The sequence below is a fragment of the Nomascus leucogenys genome, chromosome 5 (genome assembly GCF_006542625.1).
Source record: "Nomascus leucogenys isolate Asia chromosome 5, Asia_NLE_v1, whole genome shotgun sequence".
In the NCBI taxonomy this organism is placed as follows: Eukaryota; Metazoa; Chordata; class Mammalia; order Primates; family Hylobatidae; genus Nomascus; species Nomascus leucogenys.
The window spans coordinates 60,013,840-60,040,380 of record NC_044385.1 but is presented as its reverse complement, the minus strand read 5'-3'; the positions used below and the strand labels follow the sequence as shown (position 1 = coordinate 60,040,380).

Sequence of the window (26,541 nt, the reverse complement as noted above, 5' to 3'; positions counted from 1 at the left end):
GCAACAGGAGGAGGGACCCACTGCAGCACTCAGTCAAACGCGAAGCCCCACTCGGGGTGCTGGCTGCTCTGCTTTCTGGTCACTACCGATTTGGATTTCTAAGGGTGAGCAGGAGGTGGGAAAGCATGAAGGGTAGATCCCCCTTGCATCCAGGTGCACCTGGCACAGGCCGGCCACTGATGACATTTCTCCATCCAGTCCCATCTCTGAGCATGAAGAAATTCCTCCAGATTCTGTAAATAGGTTGAATGTGTGTCCTAGTTTTGGGTATTCTGAATCTTTCAACATTGGTCATTTGGCGAGAAGCGGCAAGAGGCTGTTAGCAGATGCCTTTTTAAACTGGAAATTCATAATTAGGTTTTGACTTATTAATGGTGGAAAACCCATTAAATAATTTATTTCCTGATATTAACCAAAATACAGTATGGTATGCAATAGTGTAAAGCAAATGAGTTCCAGATAAAAACAGACATGGTCTGAACCCCCATTTCCTGATTCACTAGTTGCTTGACACTGGTATGTCATTATTAATTGTACCTGCACTTACTCATTCTACCTTCATTGCCAAGCCAGTCCTCTGTGTTCTGAGTCTATTTGCCTAAACATTCAGGAAAAAACAGTAGAGATAATTACATGTATTTTGGAAACCACACTTGGTTTGTTGGTTGCCTGACTATTTAAAGTGCATTTTCTAAGCCTACTTTAGATAGTGGTCTTAAGAAATGGTCATCATTCTTAAAAGAACTATAAGTGTAACCTGTCTGAAGATTGCTTCACACTCTGTCTTAAACAATTTTGCTTTTAATTAATTATTTAATTAAACCAATTAAAGATCCATGGAAAGGGGGAAAAGCTCAACAGGAGAGTGGTTATACTAAGGAAATGCCCATACCCTCCATTTAACAATGCCATGTAGAAGTGTTGTTACTAGGTCAGAGATTTCCATGTGCTCAAAAATTTGCCAAACAGGTGAAAAGCCAGAGTAATTAAAACAAATTATTTATTCCAAGTTCTACCAGTTTAAAGTTTTTCAGAATTACAGAAGTGAACACTGAAATCAGAAACAAGCTCTCACAGCTGTAGCATCTATAACAAAGTCATTATCTACATGACCTTGATTTACGAGGTGTAGAGTGTTTCTGTTATTCAGAATCCATGAGGAAAGTTTCAAAGTCCAGATCCAAATCAGAAACGAGGGCACTTACGAAGTCATCAACAGAAGGACACTTCTGAAGCATACCTGCAAACAAAGGAAAGGTGAGCATTGCGTTCACCAGGAGGCAACAGGAAGCACAAAGACACAAAATCAAATCTACACACTAGAGGAACACTCTGGCTTTCTGAATTAAGACTCTGGCTGTATAACCTGATTGCAAGAACATTTTATAAAGTCACGGGCAATGTGTGGGCCTTGGAGCTATTTATAATTTTAATGCATTTTTACTATAAAATCCATCCTTAGCTTAGAAATTTAGGCCTAAATATATTTCCTAAGGGCTATTATTTTTGCATATATGACTATACCCTTAGAGACTGATATTAGAAGACTGAATTTTTTTAGTTATCTTTGACTGGGATGATTCACAATTTAACAAGTTTAATTACATGTCAAGTTTTGCTATCAAGTTCTATACACTTTACAATCAATTAGATGTTCATTCTTTTATAGAAGTCTTATATCAGAATCAAGTTATTGGCTTTCCTCCAGATTTCCCTGTCCCAGAGAACTCCTAGCTTTGCAACTAACTGTGTAACGCAGAAGTCACTTAAAATCTCTGGCATCCAAATTTCCTACAAGGTTGCTATAAGGATCAAACAAGAAGATGTAGTAGAAGCAATGAAGCACCATGCCTAGCATATATTAAGAATTCAATAAAAAGCTGAATTCATGTCCTTTCTTCACTCTAAAGAAGCCAAAAACAAAGATTGGTGCAGTTAATCTTATTGCTTCAACCTACACTCTTGGCAGGAAATGCTAACTCAAGGGTTGAACACCTCTATATACTGACATTACTTTGGGAGATGAATTCTGTAAAACCACTTTCAAAATCAAGGCATTAAAAGATTGCAGGAATCCTCTATTGTTCTCTGAAGCTGTATTGCAATTCAGTGAACACGAAGGAAGCATCTGTTTTGTGTAAAGGATCAGGACAGGTCATGGGCATACAGGTGGGCAGGCTCAGTCACAACATGAAGAGTGAGAGGAGTAGTCGGTGGGCAGAACTGCATATCCATATGGCGGAAAGCTAGCCTTGACTCTTACTGCATACCATACATAAAAACTAATTTGAGATGGTCATAGACCTAAGTGTAAACATTAAAATTATTATCTTAAAAAAACCTCATGAAGTATCTTTGTGACCCTGAAGTAGGTATAGTTTCTTAGGACACAGAAAGCAATGACCATAAAAGGAAAAAATGTTAGATTTCATCAAAATTAAAAATGTCTCTTCAAAAGAAAGAAACCATTAAGCCAATGAGTAGACAAATGATAGAGTAGGAAAAAATACTCACAAAACATATCTCACGTAAGACTGGTATCCAGAAAATATAAAGAACTCCTTTGACCCATTGTGAAAAGATTATTTTAAAATTACAAATTGACAAAAGATTTTACCTTCACAAGGTCAGGTTTTTCACAGAAGAAGATATCTGAATAAGTAACACAACTAATAGGCACTGAGAAGACATTCAACATCATTAGTCACTAGGGAAATGAAAACCAAACCCACAATGAGATACTATTACACATCCACCAGAATAGATAATTTTTTTTTTTTTTTTAAGACAAGGTCTTGCTCTGTTGTCCAGGCTGGAGTGCAGCGGTGTGAACATGGCTCACTGCAGCCACGACTTCCCAGGCTCAAGTGATCCTCCCGCCTCAGCTTGAGAGTAGCTGGGATCACAGGTGTGTGCCACCATGCCCAGCTAGTTTTTAAACTTCTTGTGGAGATGGGGGTCTTGTCACGTTGTCCAGGCTGGTCTTGAACTTCTGGGCTCAAGCGACCCTCCCACCTTGGCCTCTCAAAGTGCTGGGATTACAGGCATAAGCCACCGTGCTATACCAATGTTGACAAGGCTGTGGGCAACCTGAATTGTCATACATTTGTGGTGAAAGGATAAAATGATACAATCACTTTGAAAAAAGGTCTAACAGTGTCTTATGAAACTAAACATGTACCTACACTAGGACCCAGCAATTTCACTCCCAGGTATTTATCCAAGAGAAATGAAAGCATATGTCAACAAAGAAACAACTTGTACAACCCCAAGCTGGAGACAACCCAAGTTTCTATCAAGAGGATATGAATACACACACTACAATATATTCATATGATGGAATATTGCTCAGCAACAAAAAGGAACAAATTATTCATACATGCAACAACACAAATGGATCTCAAAAACATTATGCTGAGTGAGAGAAGCCTTATGTGAAGCAGTACGAACTGTTTGATTTCATTTCTATCAAGTTCAAAAAGTTGGTCAAACCACTCTATGGTGAAAAAAAATCAGAACTGTGGTTGCTTTTGGGAGTGGATATTAGAACCAACTGAGAAGGGGCAGGAGGGCCTCTGGTGTGATGGTAATGTTCTGTATCTGGATAGTGATTTGAGTTATAAGGGCGTGTATATGCATCAAAATTCATTGAAAGGTACATCTGAGATTGTGCATTTCACTGTATGAAAAGTTTACCTAAATACAGTAAGCAACCATTGAACTCTTAATGCTATGCACGCAAAAGAATCTAGGTGTAAAATGTACTGATGTCTGCTACCTCAAAATGCATAAAAATGTAAAGCCAGATACGGAGATGAGATGTAAATATAGGAAAATGTTTACTAAATGGCAAGTATATGAGTGTTGTACTATTCATTCAACTTTTCTGAATATTAGAAAAATTTTAACATAAAATCTTGAGAAAAAGTAAACTGTAGATGCTAATAGCATACAAAGTGCAGTCAGTGTGGACAACAGAAGAGAAAGATGACTCTCTCTCTCTCTCCTTCTCTCTTTCTCTCTCTCTCTCCTTCTTCCCCTCTGTGGCCCAGGCTGCAATCTACTCGGCTCGCTGCTGCCCGCGCCGCGGACTGCCTGGGACTGCCGGCGCGCGCCACCGCTGCCTGCTTTTTCTCCTTCGGCTGCAGGCGCGCATTTGCCATGTTGGCCACGCTGGTCGCCAGCTCCTGACGCCGAGTGCTCTGCCCGCCTCAGCCTCCCGAGGTGCTGGGACTGCAGACGGAGTCTCGCTCACCCGGTGCTCGGTGTTGCCCGGGCTGGAGTGCGGTGGCGTGGTCTGGGCTCGCGGCAGCCTCCGCCTCCCAGCCGCCTGCCTTGGCCTACCAGGGTGCTGGGACTGCAGCCCCTGCCCGGCCGCCGCCCCGTCTGGGAGGTGGGGAGCGTCTCTGCCCGGCCGCCCCTCCGCCCGGCCTCCCCATCTGGGAAGTGAGGAGCGCCTCTGCCTGGCCACCCATCGTCTGGGAGGTGAGGAGCGCCTCTGCCCGGCCACCCATCATCTGGGAGGTGAGGAGCGCCTCTGCCCGGCCACCCATCGTCTGGGAGGTGAGGAGTGCCTCTGCCCGGCCACCCATCGTCTGGGAGGTGAGGGGCGCCTCTGCCCCGCCACCCATCGTCTGGGAAGTGAGGAGCGCCTCTGCCTGGCTGCCCCGTCTGGGAAGAAGTGAGGAGCGCCTCTGCCCGGCCACCCCGTCTGGGAAGTGAGGAGCGCCTCTGCCCGGCCACCCACCGTCTGGGAAGTGAGGAGCGCCTCTGCCCGGCTGCCCCGTCTGGGAAGTGAGGAGCGCCTCTGCCCGGCCACCCACCGTCTGGGAGGAGCGCCTCTGCCCGGCCACCCACCGTCTGGGAAGTGAGGAGCGCCTCTGCCCGACCACCCGCCGTCTGGGAAGTGAGGAGCACCTCTGCCCGACCACCCATCGTCTGGGAGGTGAGGAGCACCTCTGCCCGGCCACCCATCGTCTGGGAAGTGAGGAGCGCCTCTGCCCGGCCGCCCCGTCTGGGAGGTGAGGAGCGCCGCTGCCCGGCCACCCATCGTCTGGGAAGTGAGGAGCGCCTCTGCCCGGCCACCCATGGTCTGGGAAGTGAGTAGCGCCTCTGCCCGGCCGCCCTGTCTGGGAAGTGAGGAGCGCCTCTGCCCAGCCGCCCCGTCTGGGAAGTGAGGAGCGCCTCTGCCCGGCCACCTATCGTCTGGGAAGAAGTGAGGAGCGCCTCTGCCCGGCCGCCCCGTGTCTGGGAAGAAGTGAGGAGCGCCTCTGCCCGGCCGCTCCGTCTGGGAGGTCTACCACGGAGGCCAGAAGCAATGTGGGGGCTGGACGTGGTGGCTCACGCCTGTGGTCCCGGCACTCTGGGGGACAAGGCGGGTTGATCACTTCGGGCTAGGAGTTCGAGACCAGTCTGGCCAACTTGGCGAAACATGAAAAATACAACAGACAAACCAACCAACCAACTCAGTGACAACAAAACAGGTCTACCCTGGAGTCATACTCTAATTTTTTCTATTTTCCTCCCTTTCTGATCCTTTATCCCACTTTCTTTTTCTTTCTCTTCCTTCTCCCTCTTCTTTGTCAAATAGAGGATTGAGTTATTATCACTGATCCATATAAAGTCCCTCTCTCATTTATTTTAACTCCCACCCCCCATTTCTATTCCCCGACTTCCCATGTGTAACCTTCCTAATATGTTTGATACGCATCTTTTTGTTTGTATGTATTTTTAGAAAATGTTTATTGTTTTTGTGTGCAAAAAAAATTTAATAAAAAAATACTCAAAAAAAAGCAGTATAAATAAATGTAGAAAGCAAGCAGTGAAAAAAAAAAAAAAAAGAGAAAGATGAATTCCAATGAAGAGATTCAGAAGGTTTGTGGAGGAGATGGGATTGAGCAGAAGCTTAACAGATTGGGCCTTTTAGGTGGAGGAGACAACATAGGAAAGGCACAAACATGGGGAAATGCACAAACATGGGGAAATGCACAATGTATGCTGACCAAGAAGTGGTCTGGCGGGTAGAGTAAGGCTGGAAGAGACTCTGGGAGAGGAACATGAGAGGACCCAGGGCTCTGAACCAGGGCAACCAACAGAACAGGAAGGACAGACTGAGCTGGAATCCAGGAGGAGCAGGGTGGTGTGGAGACACAACCCTTGTCAAGTGTGAGGTGGAAGGGGACGCTCCATGTGGAGACAGTGAGGACACAGAGCTCAGGGACAACTTGGGGACTAGAGGTGCAGATGTGATCATCCCACCAGAAAGCACATGGGGTGGGAAATAGACCAAGGACTATCTAGATGGTGGACATGAAAATACTTGGTCCAAACACATACTTGAAAGCCCTTAACTAGACCTGGGGTAGTTGAGAACAATACCAATATTGTTACAGTTTCAACTGTAGACTAAAATATTTTCATTGTCTATCTAATGTCTATCTAAATTCTAACAGCTCTATCTTAGGAAATATGTGAGGAATAATGGGCAGTTACTAGAAGAGAATGTCATTGCTGTGTCTATTTGTGCAACTGAAGTTCAAAACACAGTGTTCTTTTTTACAGTAAAATCATCTGCATGCATGAAGGCAGGCCTTGCCTCTGGCCCAGCTGTGTCACTAACGATAGAAACGCTGGGTACGTGATGATGGCTAAAGTAGCACAGTTGACAATGTACCTTCTAGATACAGGTTATTACTTAAGTTGACTGAATCTGCTTATAAATCAGGTTTCATGCATTCCCTATGTGCCAGGTTTCTTGATACAGAGAACATTTGTAGGGAAAACATTTAATTAAGACATGGCTTTCCATAAAATATGCTAGCCTATCACACCATTTCTTCCTTTTTAATATTTGAGGGGTTCCCTCTCTCAGCTTTGGAGCCCTCCTCCTCTGTACAGGGTAGCTTCTTCCTTCTCTTTTTCTTCTTGCCTATTGAACTCTCTGCTCCTTAAAACCACTCCACGTGTGTCCGTGTCCTTGTATCTAAGCCGGCATGAGGACCAAAAACCCTGGTGCTCCACCACTCATTGGAGCCATATCATTTTGGTGCGTTGGCCGAGAAAGGAAATTCATTGGTCAGACTGAATCAAGGAAACTTATTTTAAACTATTTATGGCCTTTAATAATTGAGTAAGGTGTACTCCTATGAACAAAATTTGAAGCATGTTTATTTCTCTGCCTGGTTCCTTTAGAATTTGGAAATTATCTGTCTGGGAGCTCTGAGTTTATCTTGGGACCTTAAGAGGAGAGGATCACCCAACTCACAGCAATCAAACTCCAAATGGTGCTGTAAACTGAACCACACATGGACACGTCATTCTTCCGAGGACCCTTAGATCAATCCCAGGAGGAGCCCTAGCTGCTGTTCCCCATTCGACGCCCCTTTCCAGCAGAAAGTAGCCAGAAGACATCGTCGCCCAAACCCCTAACAGCAGTTAGTGTGGCATCTCCACAGAGGGGAATGTTGTAGGAGTTATTAATAAATTATTTTAGGCAGATAGAGAGGAAAAAGGGTCCTTAGGAAGTTTTTGTTTTTTAAAGCATGTCTGGAAAAATTTCTTGTAAAGCTCCGGCTCTTAAAGCCAGGCCAATAACCCGATATCCAAATGCCAGCCATTAGAAAGTGGGTCCACCCAAACATGGCGATTCCTGTGGCCTTCTTGCCCTTTCCCCACATTCCTGGATACATGGCCACCCCAAAGTATCCCCACCTGTGTAGAACATCATGGTGTCCTGCATTTGCATATTAGAAGGCTACGGTGGGAGGGCCAGCTTTTCCCGCAGGCTACGTGAATGACATGCCTAGTCAAACCAATCCCCTGAGCCTTGTGCAAATCAGACACTGCCTCCTCCAGCTTCTGTATATATACCTAGCTGGTATCTGTGGCAGGTGGGGTTCCCTCTCTTGGCTTTGGAGCCCCCCCTTCCTCTGTCTCTGTACAGGGGAGCTTCTTCCTTCACCCTTCCTTCTTGTCTCTTCTTGACTATTAAACTCTCTCTGCTCCTTAAAACTAAAAAAAACTATATTTGAAACATTTCTATAATTACATGACTGGTCGTTTATAACTAAATGACTGGAATTCTCAGAAGGGAAGGCCATTTATTCAGAGCCAAGCTATTCAGGTAAGTATGGCCATCCTGTTCTTTGAAGTGGCTCACTTCAACTCAACAAACTGCCAATATAAATATGACCTTGCTCTCTCCTTCCCAGCAGACAGGCCCAACTAACACACGTCCTTCTCCAATTCCCCACCTTAAACAATTCCTGTATCTCACAGAATGGCAACTGTGGCCACAAGAGAAAAATATATACACTTGTGGGCTTTTCTAAAGAAATACAGTTAGAGCTAACTGGTTTGGTGATTTTGTATGTAATGTGATTGCTGAAGATGAAGGTTCAAAAAGGAGGAAATCAGGACCTGAGCCTGGAGGGATAATGAAGAACAGTAACTGGGGAAGAATCCTGGGCACACTGCTCTAATTAGATTTAAATGTTCTGCGAGTGTTAACATGAACTAAACCCTACACAGAAAATTTAAAAAAACAAAACAAAACAAAACAAAACAAAAACCAATGTTTCAGGTAGTTCCACAAGTAAGAAAAACTGGATTTGGCTTTTGTATATGGCCATAGTAAAAAAAAATTCCAAGAAAGCTTTGGTTTTTTTAAAGCTGACAAAGATGTCCCCTTTGCATTCAAGTCTTAATTTTAGAAGGGTGATGATTAAAGTTGTATTTTCTAAGCACCCCTGGGAACCAGCTTGGAGCTGTTAACTCCAACCAAGGTGGATGGAGTTAACAAACACATTTCACTCTGGAAACCACCTAAATTAGAGGAAGAATGAATGGATCTTGCCAAAAGGACTCAAACAGGCAATAACTTTACAACAAAAAAGAGAAAAGTGTCAATAGCAATATAAGAAAGACAAAATTGCATCAGGACACACATTGCAAATATGAGCTCACAAAAGGAAGCAGGTAGCAGATCTTCACCTATTTGTCCTACTGAGAGGGACAGAGAATATATAAACAGTAGTTAAAGAGTGAGAATTTAATGTATTTTTCTCCTCATTTTACCTGACAGACAAATGGGCTAAGAAAAGATGGTGCAAGCCAGAACATTTTTGTTCTGACGGCTCTGCTCAAATTAGCGTGTTTCATAACCTTGAAGTACTAGGGTAATTATTCTAGCCTGACAAATTTAAATTATAGTATCAACAAGATTCCAAGACTGAGTCTTAAAACGGCAGGGTTTCCAAACTGCGGCTTTCCAGTCCACTTCTTCCGAGTGACTGCAGACATACAGCTGGAGAGAAAGTGAGGAGAAAAATACCACGCGGGAGGACTTGACCTGCAGACAGCTGGCCTAGACGGGTCTCATCAGAAAGAACGCCAGCCACTCCACTCCCAGAACTATGGTGCTGTTTACAGAGCATTCACTGTGCACCAGACACTGTCCTAACAGCACTGATCCGTGGTCCCCTTAAAACACACCTTGAGACACCTATCTTCACAAGTAAGAAAACAGAAGCCAAGAGAGTCACACAACTCATAGGTTTGCTTTAACCCTGGCAGTCTGCTTCCTGAGGCCATGCTCTTAAAGCACTATGATATATTGCCTCATGCCCCGAAATTCTGTCAAATATATTCTAAAACGGTTTATATTTAAATATCAGCATCCTTGATGTGACAGAACCTAAATATGTGGAAAATATTTAGAGAAAGGTCTCATTATTTCCTGATGCCACCCGTGAGCACTTGAACCCAACTCACATGGCTTTTGTTCTGTGGAGCACACTTTACAAGCAGTCACGATTGTGCCCATCTAGCTGGAAGTAGAGGGCAGAGATCAGTGGCTTTGTCTCACAGGGCCGGAGTCTGGTACTGCCAACGGTGGCTTGGCCCAGCTGTGACCGGGACACTCATGACCAGGACAGGCACTCATGTAACGACCAAGAGCCTCTTCCCATCGGGCACACAGTGCTCACGATGCTTGGCTGCTGCTGGAGTTGCTGTCTTGGCGTGATACTGGGAGGAAAAAGTGCCCAAGAGTTCTGTGCTTAGGGATGCTTTCTGGGTGGTCTCCAAGTGTCTGTGGTAACCCCTTCAAACAGAAGCCTTTACATATTTAAGGGGCTCCTAACTATGCATATTTCTACACTTTCACCAAGAAAAAATCCTGTCAGCTCCAGGATAAGTTCAAATATATATGTGTACAAACCTGCAAGTTCATATTCTGTTATTTCGTAATACATAATGAACATATAATCCAACCAGACCTTCATTTAAAAATCAGCATACTCATGGCCTAACCTGTTTAACCCTTGAATGCCCTTTTGGATGTACAATTAATAAAATTATTTGAAAACATGATTGAGAGCAATTGGTTGGCAGCTTGACTATACTTGTAAGCCAACCTTGCAAAGGTGAAATATCATTCTGGCTCCCTTTCCTAAGGCCCTAGGGTAAAATGGTTGGTGTATCATTTAATTTCATAAATACAGGGGATTACCAGGCAATTAAAAAGCAGAATTATTTTAAAGCTTGGAAGAAGAATAGGTACATCTTTTCTTTGAGTCTATTTCATATATTGCTTGACACCAAGCAAAGGTGCCCAATAAAATGAAACTATGGCTGTTTGATCAATGGCTGAGTATGATCCAAATTTAATGAAACTCAAAGAATGAATGAATGAAGAAACTATTAATTGAATATTTGTAAGAGTTTTTCCATTCATTCATCCATTCATTCTATCTGTGCCTAAATGCCTAATGTGAATTTCAGGAAGGCAAAAGAAACTAACAACCTCAAAAAAGAAAAAACATGTTATTAGGAAGATGTTATATATCAAACTTGTCCAACTCATGGCCTGTGGGCTGCATGTGGCCCAGGATGACTCTGAATGTGGCCCAATACAAATTCATAAACTTTCTTAAAATACTATGAAGTTTTTTCTTGGTGATTTTTTTTAGGTCATCAGCTTTTATTAATGTAGTTTATGTGTGGCCCAAGACAATTCTTCTTCCAATGTGGCCCAGGGAAGCCAAAAGATTAGAGACCCCTGTATATATTATATTTATAAATTACTGAGTTTTTTTTTTTTTCTTGAGACAGGGTGTCACTCTGTCACTCGGGCTGGAGTGCAGTGGTGCAATCTCGGCTCACTGAAGCCTTGAATTTCTGGGCTTAAGTGATCCTCCCACCTCCGCCTTCCTCAGCTGGGACTAAAGGAATGCACCACCACGCCCAGCTAGTGTTTTTTTTTTTTGTAGGAATGGGGTTTCGCCATGTTGCCCAGGCTGGTCTCGAACTCCTGAGCTCAAGTGACCCAACTGCCTCAGCCTCTGAAACAGGCGTGCGCCTCTGTGACTGGCTGAGACTTTCTTCTGAAAACTATGATCCAGTGGACCTAAAAGTGGACTGACATCACTGATGTGTCAATTGGGAGCCTGTTAGAAATGTGAATTCTTAATCCCCCATCCAAGCCCTGCTGAATGAGAACCTGGGGATGGGCCCAGTGACCTGTGTTTTAATAAGCCTTCCCAGTGACTCTGCTGCATGCTCGCCTTTAAGCCCCATGTCTCAGATGGACCTGTGGAAACCTATTAAGCCTGAAAATGAGATGTCGTTTCTCTCAACTGGCAACTATAACTTGAAAAATACTGAGCAAGAAAGATGCAGACGCTTATAATTTTCTACTTAACTAAACTAAAAAAGATTTCTCAGGTGAAATAGAAAACAACTGTTTCATGTAAAACTATAATTTATTTGGGACACTGTTCAAAGTTATTGAGTACCAGCTAGCTGGAAAAGCACCTACAATGATCTAGTGGATTTGGCATGCATATGGCCTACAGATCTGTAGTGGGGAGGGAGAAACGGACGTGGTGTCAGTGTGAGCTGTGTGGAAGCTGTGGCTCTGTACTTGCTCAAGAAGTCTCCCAGACGGGAGGTACCCTTTGGGGATTAAGGCAGTCCTTTTATTTAAAAAGTTAAAAAGCAGGGTATGTTTTGATTACTAGCAACATTCTAGAGGACAATAATTTGTGTTGATCAATTATTAACTCTTATGAGAAAAGCTCAGAAACACACACCTAAGAAGCTTCTTTCATTCTGACTGTTCTGAGCCTGAGAAATAGAATCCACCCTCAGTCAGGCAGGAGCCCAGAGGGAGCCACTTCTCAAGGAAAACACAAGGAAGTTGGTAGAGGACTGGCCATCTGTTGATAGGTCATGATTTCTGCAAAGTGGGCGATTTTAGCAGAAAGGTGGATGGAGTTGCTTAGGTCTGACTCCCCATAGGCATGGACCTCTCCTGCCATTAGGGTTCTGAGATAAATGCCTCTGCCTGCAGGCCAGGCTCCTTGTGCACCGCAGCAAGCAGGAACATGACCACTCCTGACTCCACTTCAGACTGAACGTCTGCTCATGCATTTATCAAAGGAAATGTTTACTAAGCACTTGTGTGATAAACACTGTGTAATGGAGACAGCAGGCACACAGATATGAGTGAGACATGATTTCTGTTCTGAAGAACTTCATGAACTGGGGAGAAAGCCATGGAAATACATAACCGTTCATACAGCACCGAGGTGTCAATGGGGTAGGATATTGCTTTTTTCCACCTAGCATCCATTTCCCTTCTGGTTAGGAGAATAATTTTGTTTTAGAGCAGTGGTTTAGAGGGTGATTTTTGTCAGGGCATCTGGCAAGGTCTGATGACATTTTTGGTTGTCACACTGGGGGAGTGAACTACCCTACTACACACAGGACAGGCCCCATAAAAAGAACTTACCTGGTCCCAAAACATCAACAGTGTGCAGGCAGACACCCTACAGTGGGCCAACAAATAAGGAAGCTCTCCCTGCCCTTGGCTCACCCAGTGAGGTGGCCAGATGTGTTCTTCCAGGATTGAGTCTTGAGCCGAAGGGAGAAAGGTCTATGGCTGGCTGGAGCTGAGCCATCCCAGCCGCTCCTCTGCCAAGCCCCACCAAGCTGCTCTTGTGGAGCCCTGTTCTAACTTCTTCCTTTGATTCTGTGGCCTCAAAAAAAAAAAACTGGTTTTCTGCTTTGATAAGCCAGAGTTGGTTCTATTTCTTTCAAGAAGATTCCCAGTTGATTAAAACAAAAAATCAGTTCACCCGTTATTAAAAAGAATTTAACGATTTCTAGGGAACACTGATCTCTTTGTTTGATCAAAGACCAACTCTGCAGACCCAGGATTTGTACCTGAAGCAGCTGTTTTTTCATTTAAATGATTCTGTCTTTCCTCCGATTCATAAATTCTGGGTGATACACAAGCAAGCTTTTTTTTTTTTTTTTTGAGATGGAGTCTCGCTCTGTCACCCAGGCTGGAGTGCAGTGGCGCAATCTCGGCTCACTGCAAGCTCCGCCTCCCGGGTTCACACCATTCTCCTGCCTCAGCCTCTCCGAGTAGCTGGGACTACAGGCACCCGCCACCACGCCCAGCTAATTTTTTTGTATTTTTAGTAGAGACAAGGTTTCACTGTGGTCTCGATCTCCTGACCTTGTGATCCGCCCGCCTCGGCCTCCCAAAGTGCTGGGATTACAAGCGTGAGCCACCGCGCCTGGCCTACACAAGCAAGCTTTAATGCCTGATTTCTACTCCCCACCTTCACTGGAAAAGCAGGGGTTGTTACTGGACAAAGAGAGAACAGTGTCTCACTGCCACCGAGCCCTGTCAGATGTGGCAGGAGGTATGAGGGGGATAGGAAGAAGCACAGAGGGACTGCCCTCCATAGCTTGGGTCTCCCTGAAACTGGATCTTCCCTTGTGGAGTCAGGGAAGGAAGTATCATTGCTTGTGGGTTTCAAAGATGCAAGGGAAGTTCACGGACTGGGTGTCCAAGGCTGCCCAGGAGAGGGGAGGTCTGGGTGCTCTGCGTATGTGGCCAGGTTGGTGGACTCCTAACACCAATCAGGAGTGGCCAGTGCCCTTGGCCAAGACACCCAGGACAAATACCTCATCAGTTCTTTAAAATCAAAGCTAAAAAATCAAAATCACAATGAGATACCATTTTACACCAGTTACAATGGTTATTAGTAAAAAGCCAAAAAAATAACAGATGCTGTTGAGGTTGTAGAGAAAAAGGAATGCTTATACACTGTTGGCAGGAGTATACATTAGTTCAGCCATTGTGGAAAGCAGTGTGGCAATTCCTCAAAGAGCTAAAAATAGAACCACCATCCGACCCAGCAATCCCATTACTGTTTATATACACAAAAGGAATGTAAGTCATCCTACCATGAAGACATATGCACGTGAATGTTCACTGATGCACTATTCCCAACAGCAAAGACATGGAATCAACCTAAATGCCCATCAATGACAGACTGGTTAAAGAAAATGTGGTACATGTACACCAAGGAATACTATGTAGCTATAAAAAAGAACAAGATCACATCTTTTGCAGAAACATGGATGGAGTTGGAGGCCATTATCCTTAGCAAACTAACGCAAGAACAGAAAACCAAATACCACATGTTCTTATAAGTGGGAGCTAAATAATGAGAACACATGGACACAAAGGGGAACAACACACACAGAGGTCTATGTGAGTGTGGAGCATGGGAGGAGGGAGAAGAAAAAAAATAACTATTGGGTACTAGGCTTAGTACCTGGGTAATAACATAATTTGTACAAAAAGCCCCCATGACACAAGTTTACCTATATAACAAACCTGCACATGTACACCGAGCCTAGAAAAAAAAGTTTTTTAAAAAATAAATAAAAGTTAAAAGCTAGTCATATTCTTACATTTCAGCCACAGCACTGGACTTAGTAGAAATTAATTAATTAAGTTCCATTAGCCAGATTTCTATTTAAGGCCTGCAAGTATCAGTTAGGAAACAGTCTGGTGGACCAAAAAGAGCCTCAGGCTCCAAAAAAGAAAATGTCCTGAGGACCCCCGACAGGACAATAGCCCCGTGGGGCCTTGCTGGTCAGCAGAGCAGCCATTCGAATGCAGTTGTCCACCAACAGCCTTGGGGGCACTGTGCTGGTGTGAATTTGGGGCTGAATGGAACATTATCTGGTTCTGCATGGTATCTTATTATTTGAAATTTCAGGCTATTTCTCTTCTGACTATACAGAAGTTTTCCTTTGAAGGGGTGCCAAGAAAGAACAGAGCGAAAAGAATACCTTTTTCATTTTCTAAATAAAACTTTAGGTGGCTCGAAAGAAGGCAGTCTACCCTGATGGTTAGAGCAAGGGTTTAGTAAGAGATTACCCTGGGTTAAACAACTGGTTAAGGACCTCAGACTAATCACTTAACCCCTGCTGGAGGCAATCTAAGTAAAAGTAAAATGTTGGAGTTTAGTATAATGTCTGAAGTTCATAAAACTGGCACAATGTCATCTACTTTGCTAGATTGTTAATAAGGATTAAATAAGATACAGCATTTAACACACAGAAATGCTCAGTAACTCACTATAACAATCAGACCCGAAGATTTATGAAAACCTGCTTCCTAGTTCAAGAGTTGAAGGAGGAGGTTGCTTACTATTTTTGCACAAGTTCAATTCCAAAACATTGATCTGTGATTAAATATCATAAAACTATCATAAAACTCACATCACAAGCTACTTATCCAGCTCATAAATCACAGCTTTTTTCTACTTTTTGCCATCTGCTTATTAGGTAACTGTTTTATCTACTAAAAGAAATAAAAGATGGAATTAAAATAAATCCATTTTTCCACCTGCTGACTTCTGTGATAAAAGGGGAAGTTCTGAAAATGGATACTGGTGATGGCTCCACAGCACTGTAAGTGTAGGACATTGTGAATGGCCTGGAACTATACATTTAAAAATGGTTAAAATGGAAAATGGTATGGCATGTAGATTTTACCACAATTAAAAAAAGAGATCAGAAATCTCTTTTTAGAACCTGCGATTCACTCAGCTATACAGCTGTCTGTGCTATGCCATCCTCCATTACTAGACATAACAATAACTTGGATGTACCAAAAAGCAGATTATCTAAACAGATTTGGGAGTGAGTGAAAAGGAGGTTTGAGTATTCTCAGCACCATTACCAATTCTAATAATTCATCGTAATAGTTTAATGGCTATTTTTTCTGCTGAAATAATTATATGTGCCAAACTCAGCCTAGACTAAGAATTGTAGCTACAAAGGCTAGCCTGGCAGTTTGAAAAATCTTAGGTGAATTTTATGAGATCAGAATCCTCATTCCAGATCTGTCTCTCCCAAGCCTAGGGCAACTGTATGGCTCACCATCTTGACTTTGAAGTTTTTCTCTGCTACAAGACTGTGGTTACCCACACCCTTTGCTAAAGGTGGATTCCCTCTATCTACAATCAGTTCTTAAGAAAATCAGACTATCAGCCAGGAAGTGAAATTCTCTTCCTTTGAACTAAAAAGACTCTGCTGCTCCCTGTGCTGGATTGGTATCTGTTGGCATTCACATGAGGCTCTCTCTCTCTCTCTAGAATTATTAACTGAAGTGAAGCCTCTGAACCTGTGTTAGACAGAAGTTGAGCCAGCCAAGTACAGCCCCACATATGTGCTCTGTTTACACATTAGTTTATTTTAATTTCATTGTCAGATTTAATAATTCCATTTACAATTACATTTCTGGGTTACAAAACATCTTGCCTTTTGAAGCTCAGTGTCTTCCTTAAACAAACACACCCACACATTAAACATGCACACACCCTCTTAAAATATTAGTGCATTTACAAAAGGGAGGTCTTAGCCTTGAGAACGCAGGTGCTCCTTTCCATTTCTTTCTGCCAAAAAGCTTTCAGCGATTTCAGAGGCTACGTTGGGTAAATATATGAACAAGCCAAAGATTAGGGATTCTATTTACTTGGCTATTATTCTGGGCTGCCTCTATTATTGAAATTGTGTCATAATCCTAGAGCTACTAAATTGTAACTCTGATTCCATAACATGCTTTCCTCATTTATTCCTGCTATGCTATGCAAGAAAAGCAGCTTTCTGCCAATGAGCATCCTGTAAAGTTCCAAATCTTGCTTTGTATGCCGTGCATTCATGCCTTTACATTCAACAAATCTTATTTTCCTACAAAATCATTTTACTGTAGGTAAGGCCATTACATACTAGTATATATATTAGCTACTAGTTAGCATACTAGTTGGCACATGCCACTTTTCAGATTTGTCCCCATGATATCTTACTCTGATAACCCAATAATATATTCTTTGAGCATCACTGTATTCCCAACAAGGACAACTCAGTTGCCAAAAATTATGAAAGAGCAAGGGAAAAAAAAATACAGTGGAATATGCATGCACATATTTCAAAGCAAAAACTTCCTGGTATAATGAGAAAGAAGTTGAAGAAATTACCAGCCCACACAGGTGAGTCAGAGTACCTGACTCTGAATCCTAGTTCTAATGTCTGCTACTATGTGATCTCAAGAAAATAAGTTACTTATGCATCCCTTGGACTGTTTAAAGAATTAAATGAGATCATACAGCAACGTGCATAGCACTTGGCACATCAAATACACTCAACAAATGCTTTTAGCTGTACTTAGTGTTATTGCTCTCACTATTGTAACAACAATGAACAATAAAATAACAAATGTATGCTTGGTTTGATTAAACTTTTATGACTCCCTCCTATCCATTCAATATTGGCAATATACAAGTAGCAGAAATTAGTTTTATTGAAAGTATTTGACATAAAGGATTACTTATCTCTAGAAAATCAATACACAGGCTATTGCAGCATTTAAATAAAATGTCTATCCTAATGTGAAATGCACGTGCATGAAAAGGAAGACAAAAACAAATCTAGTGTTGAAATTCCACTATTTTGAGTGTGTGACTTAAGATTTTAAGAATTTTGTTAAAGCTCAGTTTTATTTAAACTGCTAGAAAGGGAAATGTAAGTACAGGTTGGCCTTCCTCCTGACCCTAAAGCTTAAACAAAACATACATTTAGTACTGAATGGAAAGAGAGTAAAGAAACTATGTTACCTGACATACTCTAACTTATGTGATGGGTCACAAAAAGAACTTCATAATGCTATTCAGATATTTGAGATGTGCAAACTCTAAAATTAACCAGGGACTATTCAATAAGAGAAACTTTAATGTAAAGATAAACTATTAAATACAAAAGAAAATCAGGTATAGGTATAATTTCTTAATCTAATTTCATTATTAATAATGTTACATCACAGTCATAAAGAAAACGTTTCTTTTACATTTAGTTGAAAAAGACAAACAAACACCAGAAGATGTCTTGTAAATGCTCTTTCAGGAAACAATCCAGTTAAAACAAGAGAAATCTTGTTCCTACATCCTCTAGCAACATTTCATAAAGGAGTTGGCTAGCAAATGTCAATTTCAATTCTTCAACTAAAATCGGCTCTAAATCTCTACAATTATTACTATAATTTAACTTTTTACTGGTACACCTTCTAAATGTAAATTCATCAGTGTATCGCCAACTTGTGATTTCCTCAGCCCTTGAAGCTTGATGCCTGAGGGTGTCAAGCAGGAAGGTTAAGAATCTAGATCCAGGCCAGGTGCAGTGGCTCACGTCTGTAACACTGGCACTTTGAGAGGCCAAGGCGGGCGGATCACTTGAGGTCAGGAGTTCGAGACCAGCCTGGCCAACATGGTGAAACCCCATCTCTGCGAAAAATAAAAAAATTAGCTAAGTGTGGTGGTGGGCGCCTGTAATCTCAGCTACTCGGGAGGCTGAGGCAGGAGAATCGCTTGAACCTGGGCAGCAGAGTTTGCAGTGAGCCAAGATTGCGCCACTGAGCTCCAGCCTGGATGACAGAGCGAGACTATGTCTCAAAACAAAACAAAACCAAACCTAGAACCAGACCTTTGGGGATACAACATCTGCTTTTCTAACCTGTATTTAGCCCACTCAACACACTTTTCTTTTTTTTTTTTTGGGGAAAGCGTTTCACTCTCGTCGCCCAGGCTGGAGTATAACGGCACAATCTTGGCTCACTGCAACATCTGCCTCCCAGGTTCAAGTGTTCTCCTGCCTCAGCCTCCCAAGTAGCTGGGGCTATAGGTACATGGACCACAGCCAGCAAATTTCTGTATTTTTAGTACAGATGGAGTTTCACCATGTTGGCCAGGCTGGTCTTGAATTCCGGACCTCGGGTGATCCACCCACCTCAGCCTCCCAAAGTGCTGGGATTACAGGCATGAGCCACGGTACCAGGCCAGAACACAGTTTTAACCATAAGTTAAGAACACCGTCTATAGGCAGGGTGCAGTGGCTCACACCTGTAATCTCAGCACTTTGGGAGGCTGCGGCAGGTGAATCACTTGAGGTCAGGAGTTGGAGACCAGCCTGGCCAACATGGCAAAACCCAGTCTTTGCTAAAAATACAAAAATTAGCCAGGCATGGTGGCACACGCCTGTAATCCCAGCTACTCAGGAGGCTGAGGCATGAGAATCACTTGAACCAAGGAGGCAGAGGTTGTAGTGAGCTGAGATCACCTCACTGCACTCCACCCTGGGTGACAGAGAGAGACTCCCTCTCAAAAAAAAAAAAAAAAAAAAAAATTAAAAAAAGGAACACCATCTATAACAAATGACCATCTTCAAAAACATCTTATGATGTTTCCATTAAGCACTCAAAGCACTGAGAGAATGTTACCTACATTCCTTTTAGAAGGTAGTATACATTGACATCATCTAAAAATGGAATCATTAGTATATTTTTTGGAATGAATCTACTACAAGATATTTACTTGAGGAAGAAAAACCTCTCAGACCTCAAAGTCAACCTCTGGACGTATCTCAAAATGGAAGAGGGACCCATTAAATTTATACAGAAAGTAGAAGATGATAGCTTATTATTATTAGAGAAAACTGTCAAAACAAGCACTACCCACCAAAAGTAACAGTGACAAAACAGAAGTTGAAGAAGACAGTAATCAAGAGTCTATGGCTAAGAGCTGTCAAGGAGTGCCGTGGGGCAGCAGGGACTCTGGAGGCAGAAGAGTGTGACTGACTCCTGACTATGCCAGAGAACAGCTCTGAAACAAGACCTTTGCTTCTATACATGGGAAGTGGAGATGACACGACCCACCAGAACAGTGTTTGGTGGATTAAAGATGCTGCCCATGACCTACCTGGTACATTTTCACTCTGTCATTGTCCCTTCGCCTTTCCTGCATGGAGAATCTCCTTCCTGCATACTGCTTAAACAGAGTACTATCTGAAATCATTTAGGCAGGAACTCTTGATGCCCAGGGCTTATGAAGAGGTGCTTGACTCTGGCCAGTAAGGACCTATTTGGGAATGGATAGCGGACCCCCTTTCTTCTAGTGGTGTCCCCTACTTATTATGCCTGCTATCTAGCTGCTTAACAGTCAGTACTCGTCTAGTGGGCAGAACCAAGCACTGTACTAGAACAAAAAGTGTCTAAAACACCATTACAGGAAGGAGGAAGTGCAGGATGGGAGTAAGAGAACAGGTGAGAGACTGAACAAGTGTGGAGACAGCACAATGGCTATATATATTTTTTCTTTTACATGATTAAAGAACTTCATGAAAATATTTAGCCTGTGAAATATCCAAAAATATTCATGTGATAAAAAAAATTCCTGAACCAGGCAAATAAAAACCTGTTCCCATTGTAATCATCACAACTTTTTTTTGTTGTTGTTGAGACGGGGTCTCGCTCTGTTGCCCACAATGGAGTGCAGTGGTGTGATCTTGGCTCACCACAACCTCTGCCTCCCGGGTTCAAATGATTCTCCTGCCTCAGCCTCCTGACTAGCTGGGACTACAGGCGTGTGCCACTATGCCCAGCTAATTTTTGTATTTTTAGTAGAGAAGGAGTTTCACTATGTTGGCCAGGCTAGTCTCGAACTCCTGACCTTACGACCTGCCTGCCTCGGCTTCCCAAAGTGCTGGTATTACAGGCATGAGCCACTGTGCCCGGCCTGTTTTGTTTTGTTTTGTTTTGAGCTGGAGTCTCCTTCTGTTACCCAGGCTGGAGTGAGTGCAGTGATGTGATCTTGGCTCACTGCAACCTCCGACTCCCAGGTTCAAGCAACTTTCCTGCCTCAGCCTCCTAAGTAGCTGTGACTACAGGTGCATGCCACCACACCCAGCTAAATCACAACTTTTCTACAGCACAGGAAACAATTGCTCTTTTAAGTCTATTTTGGTATTCACGTATCCACTCATTTCACAAATATTTATTGAATGCCGATGGGCTGAGCCCTGTAACAGGGGCTGCAGATACAGCTGTGAACATGACGGTGAGTTGCCGTCCTATCACAGAGCTTAGACTTTATTGAGGGGCAGAGACCATAAACCAATAAATGAAATAATACATGCTGAAATTAGGAAGTAAATGTTAACATGTGCTATAAAGCAAAAACAAAGCAGGGTAAGGGGGTAGAGAATGTCTGACTACAGGGGAAATGAAGAGACTCTATTCATAAATGTTTAAACAACCCATCAAAATTCATCAGAATGATTTACTTCCAACAGCAAAGTTTTACTTGGCATGCTAGTAGTTTTAAATCATCTTATCTTTTAATATTTAATGTATCTGTGTGAGGGGGTTTCCTCCTAAGTCTCTCACAAATGTAAAACACACCCTGGGGTGGGCACTTATCCCAAGCCAAGGCTGGTGCTTTGAGCACATTCTGGCATTTATTTATGCTGAGCCTCCACACACCTGGGGGCACAGATGCTGCTGGCTCAGTCAGGCAGAACCTGTCAGGCGTTAAGGCTTATCTTTCCCTGGAAATCTCTTGATTAAAAAAATAAAAAGCAAAGACACCTTCTAAAAAATAAATGTAGTGTTCATTTACTGTTCTCCTACAGTGCTGGGCACACCAGCCTTGCCACACAATGCCAATATTTAGAGATTAATCAGGTTGCATAAATGCTAACTGCATGCTTTAAAGCTGGAAGTATTAACTACCACTAATTTTCAGTGCTATAAGACAATGTAAAACGCCTTTTCTGTTTCAGTATCTGTGTATACCTTTTGACAATAGGGAAATTAATCAAGCTATTGTTAAACAATGACTGTTTATTTAGCTTTCTTATTTTAAATGTCAGCTGTACTTCTGCTGACAGACAGGACTTATTGTTCCTTGATTGTCGTGATGTTTGTATTGTGCAAATAACACCAACGGCAAAGGCTTGCACTAAGCACGTTTTGCCTACTAGGTTAGTAATCAGGTTATTTAAAAAAAAAAAAAGGCATCAACGCTTATTACTTAAGCTGCTGTGTCAACAAGACATCAAACTTTCAAGTGGACTAAATATTTTCGGTCAGTTTGAATAAATGTGTCATCCTGTCAATCAGAGCTGTCTAAAACTGAAGTGAGTTTCCCATCATCAGAACTGTATGGGCAAAGAGCTTCCTCCAGCCGGCAAAGGGCTTCCTCCAGCCCATTCTGTACGGAGTCCTTTGCAGTCACTCAGAAACTGAATCCAATGGGCTTGGGAGCTTCCTGAGCTGAATTCTCGCAGTGGCCGAATTGCATAAGGGCTTGATTTCTGCCCCCGTGGCAGTCATAACCATGCAACCATCTCTGTAGCAACTGAAGCAGGGAGCTTGGGGGTCATCCTTGATATCACACTTACTCTCCTCCATGCCAACATATATCTGATCTTGTCAATACCTGCCTTAAAAATACTGTAAATGGTTTCTCATAGTCCTCAGAATAAACACCAACTCTTTTTCACAGCATTCACAATGCCCTGCCCGACCTGACGCCCACTTACCTTCCAGCCTCATTTGGTGCCCAATACTCCTCTTTCAATCCCACCTCTGTGCCCCTCCCTCCCCCAAGTGGCACTGAAAAGGCTGCTGGGAAGAAGGGCAACATGGTGGAGTTAAGATGTGGACCAAACCATGAGCAGCAGTGTCACTGCTAAAAATCTTCCCAAGGAGGTTGTTTTTAATTACATTTTAAATTTTAGGATAGTTTTATATTTACTGAAAAATTGTGATGGAGTCAAGAGAGTTCCTCCACACTCCACACTCAGCCAGTTTCCCCTATCGTTAATATCTTTCATGGTGTGGCACATTTGTCACAACTCACGAACCAGTACTGACAGAATACTGTTAGCTCCGGGTACACTTCAGTCAGACTGCCCTGGTGCGATCAAAACTAGTTGTCTTTTTTCTCTTCCAGGACCCACCAGGGGACCACACTACATGTAGCTGCCATGTCTCCTTAGGCTCCTCTAGACTGTGTCAGCTTCTCAGACTTCGTTTTCAATGACCTTGACAGTTTTGAGGAGTACTGCTTAGGCAGTTTGCAGAATGTCCTGAATTTGGTGTGTCTGACGTTTTTCTCATTATGAGACTGGGGTTATGGGTTTCTGGGAGGAAAACTTCTCATCATATTATATCAAGGATGCATACTGTCCACATGACGCATCACTGATGATGACCTTGATCATCTGACTGAGGTCGTATCTGTCATTTCCCCTGCTGTCTCTAGAGTGCTCTGGACGGAAGTCACTCTGCACTGCCCACATAATGAGTGGGGAGTTATGTTCCACTTCCCTGAGGTGGGGAGTATGTACATAAATTACTCGGAACTCTTCTCTATGGGAGATTATTCTATTCTATTCATTTATTCATTTAATCATTTACATCAGTATGGACTCATGGGTACGTATTTAATACTTTGTATCACATGCCAAGACTGTGATTTATTTGGTTGTTGGAGTTGGCCCAGGTTGGGGCACTGGGAGCTCTTTCAGTGGGCTCCTGCTGCGATGACACGTGCGCCCATCACTGTGTGTGGTTCTGGGCACTTCCTTCCTTTCTGGCACTATAAGATGCTTCATGCTCATCTTCTATCTTCCTTGTTCCAGCCCTGGAATCAGCCATTTCTCCAAGGAGCCTTGGTTCCTCTTACTGGAGAATGGTGTAAACCCAATTTCTGGGTGCTGATGTGCTCCGTGCTGCTGGAACTGAGAACGGTTTTTAAAGAAACTAGTAGATAGATATCTTTATTGTTTGTATTAATCTTCTTGGAGTGTGGAGGTGATTCTTTGGAGTATAAACCATAATTCTCTGATTTGTGTCTTGAACAAAAAAATTTAATAAGCTAGATTATATAGGATAATATGGCAAAATCGAGTGTGTTTGGCAGACTATAAATAAAGCTCTACAGAAACGCAAGGTATTATATTTTAATCAGCTTAAGGTAAGGCCCTGTGGGCTTCTAGACTTTGGTTTGGTGAGTCAGTCTGATGTGAAAAAACAAACAAAATCGAGTTTCAGTTTGTTGAGAATTGACTCATTTAGCTACTACCATTTCTTTCCATCTGATCTGATGTTTGGTCCATTTGAAAAACTCCATGAAGTTATTATTTAGTATCTCTACTTGCATACTACTTTTGGCCAGAGACATTCTGATTAGAAAGGAGCATAGAAATAAAGTTGTTTAATATTTACAAATAACCTCCTGGAATGCTAAAATCTTGGACTTTATCCTTTCCCTTCCCCCTCCCCTCAGATTCTTTGTGGAAGAGTTGAAGAAAGAGAGCATAAGGAATTCTGTAACCAGAGGCAGAACCCAAAACTAACTGGGCCACGTCCTGCTTACGTGGCTGTGGGGAGAATCTTTCCATCAGGACCACCATGGCTAAAAATGGTTATAAACGAAATTGACAGCTTTGCCACAGAAGTCTAAAGGAGCTCGCAGGAAGAGGAAGATTTTATTGTTGATCAGTGGATGTCAGGCAGGTCTCTCCAATGTCAATGAAAATAGATAGGTTGCAACATTAAAAAAAAAAAAACTTGGAGATCGTTAAGAGAACCATCAGGGCCCAAGACCCACATTGCTTACATCTCTTGCCTTCTAAAGGCCAGGTCACTTTCATGTCAGAATTTAAGGATCAACAGAGAAAAATGTGGGCAAGGCAGCACTGAGGGTATGAACCCTAAGTTTCATTATTTATAAAAATAGGGACAATATGACCTGTGTTATAGGGGATACTTATCAGAGGATAAGTAAAATCTGAACCTAAAAACTCAATAAGAGGCATTTACCTAAAAATTTTACATAACATAAAACACAAAAAAACCAAATAGTTTACAGAGGGCAATATGAAAACTTGCATGAGTAATACAATTGCCATTCACAAACTGCTGAACTAATACAATTTTCATTCCTAATGTCTATATAATTCTACCTGTCTATTTGCTGTAGTAAGAAACAATTCTGCTTCCTAGTGGGGGCAAAGTATTACTTCCTTGCTACTCACAAACCTCAGCATATCTGTCTTTTTAGAAAACTGCACATTTTCTGAAATGACTATAATGGAAACTGAACCTTAGATCATGCTCACCATAGCATACTTAACAAATATTCTAGTATATATTTTATAAAATGGTAAAATGAATGGAAATGCCATGTCATCATGGTTTATTTTAAGCAAAAACCTTAAGTTATCTTATTACTCAGAAATGTGATTTAACATAAGCCAAAACCCATTGTGGGGGTATGAGATGAACAGCAGAAAACCTTAACATTGACAATGAGAGTTAAACCTCACTCCAGATGTCTCAGCAATTAAGAAAGTTGGTTTCAGTCAGGTATTGCCACATGTGTGTAGTGGAGGATTAAGTGACTGAATGTCGTGCCTATAATATATATCTTTATGTAAGCTACGAATGTGTTTAAGAATAGACAAGGTCATACCGTCAATCTGCAACACTACTGCCACACGTCTGTACACACACCCCACCCCCTTTAGAGATTAAATAAAGGAGAAGCAGATTAAAAAGAAGTGTCTTGGGCCAGGCAAGGTGGCTCAGGCCTGTAGCCCCAGCACTTTGGGAGACCGAGGAGCGTGGATCACCTGAGGTCAGGAGTTCGAGACCAGCCTGGCCAACATGGCAAAATCCCATCTCTACTAAAAATACAAAAATCAGCTGGGCATGGTGGCACACGCCTGTGGTCCCAGCTACTCAGCAGTCTGAGGCAGGAGAAGTGCATAAACCCAGGAGGTGGAGATTGCAGTGAGGGGAGATCGTGCCACTGCACTCCAGCCTGGGCAGTAGAGATTCCATCTCAAAAAAAATTTTAAAAAAATAAGAAAAAAAAAGAAGTGTTTTGAAGTCAAATCACATTTTACCTCCCGCAAGGAAATTAAGTGACTTTCCTAAGTAATTTATAGATAGTAAGTAGCAGAGTCACTGACTGCCAATCCAATTCTATTTCACCATGTGATTGCTTTCTTTCTCTGGGGAAGAAAATACTGTTTTAATCACCATTATGTTGCCTTCAAATGGTATTTGGTGTGTTAGGCTTTTTAAGAAAAGCCCCTGCTGCTGCAACTTGTCTTTTTTCCTGTGAGGATCACTCTATGTAAAGTTAAGTAATGGAAAACTGCTGAATAAATACCTTGCAGCCAAGAGTTAGAGAGCATAGATACATGGTTGCCTAGCAGTGGCCTTTAACTGATGAATGTAAAGCAAACATCAGGGAAAAAAGAAAGTAGAGGAATCCTGTGTGCTCAGGGACTTCCTTGAACAGGGTGTTGGCCTCTAGCTGGTGA

General features: G+C 42.5%; 1 protein-coding gene across 1 annotated transcript in view; it reads right to left on the bottom strand.

Annotated features, from left to right (window-relative positions):
- Positions 1-983: 983 nt before the first annotated feature.
- The window catches only part of MIPEP (mitochondrial intermediate peptidase), a 174,457-nt gene continuing 148,899 nt past the window's right edge, over positions 984-26,541 (bottom strand). Inside the window, exon 19 of the mRNA XM_003273111.1 lies at positions 984-1,240. Within this exon, the coding sequence (XP_003273159.1) occupies positions 1,143-1,240 (98 nt within the window). The 3' untranslated portion in view covers positions 984-1,142. The remainder of the gene's footprint in view (positions 1,241-26,541) is intronic.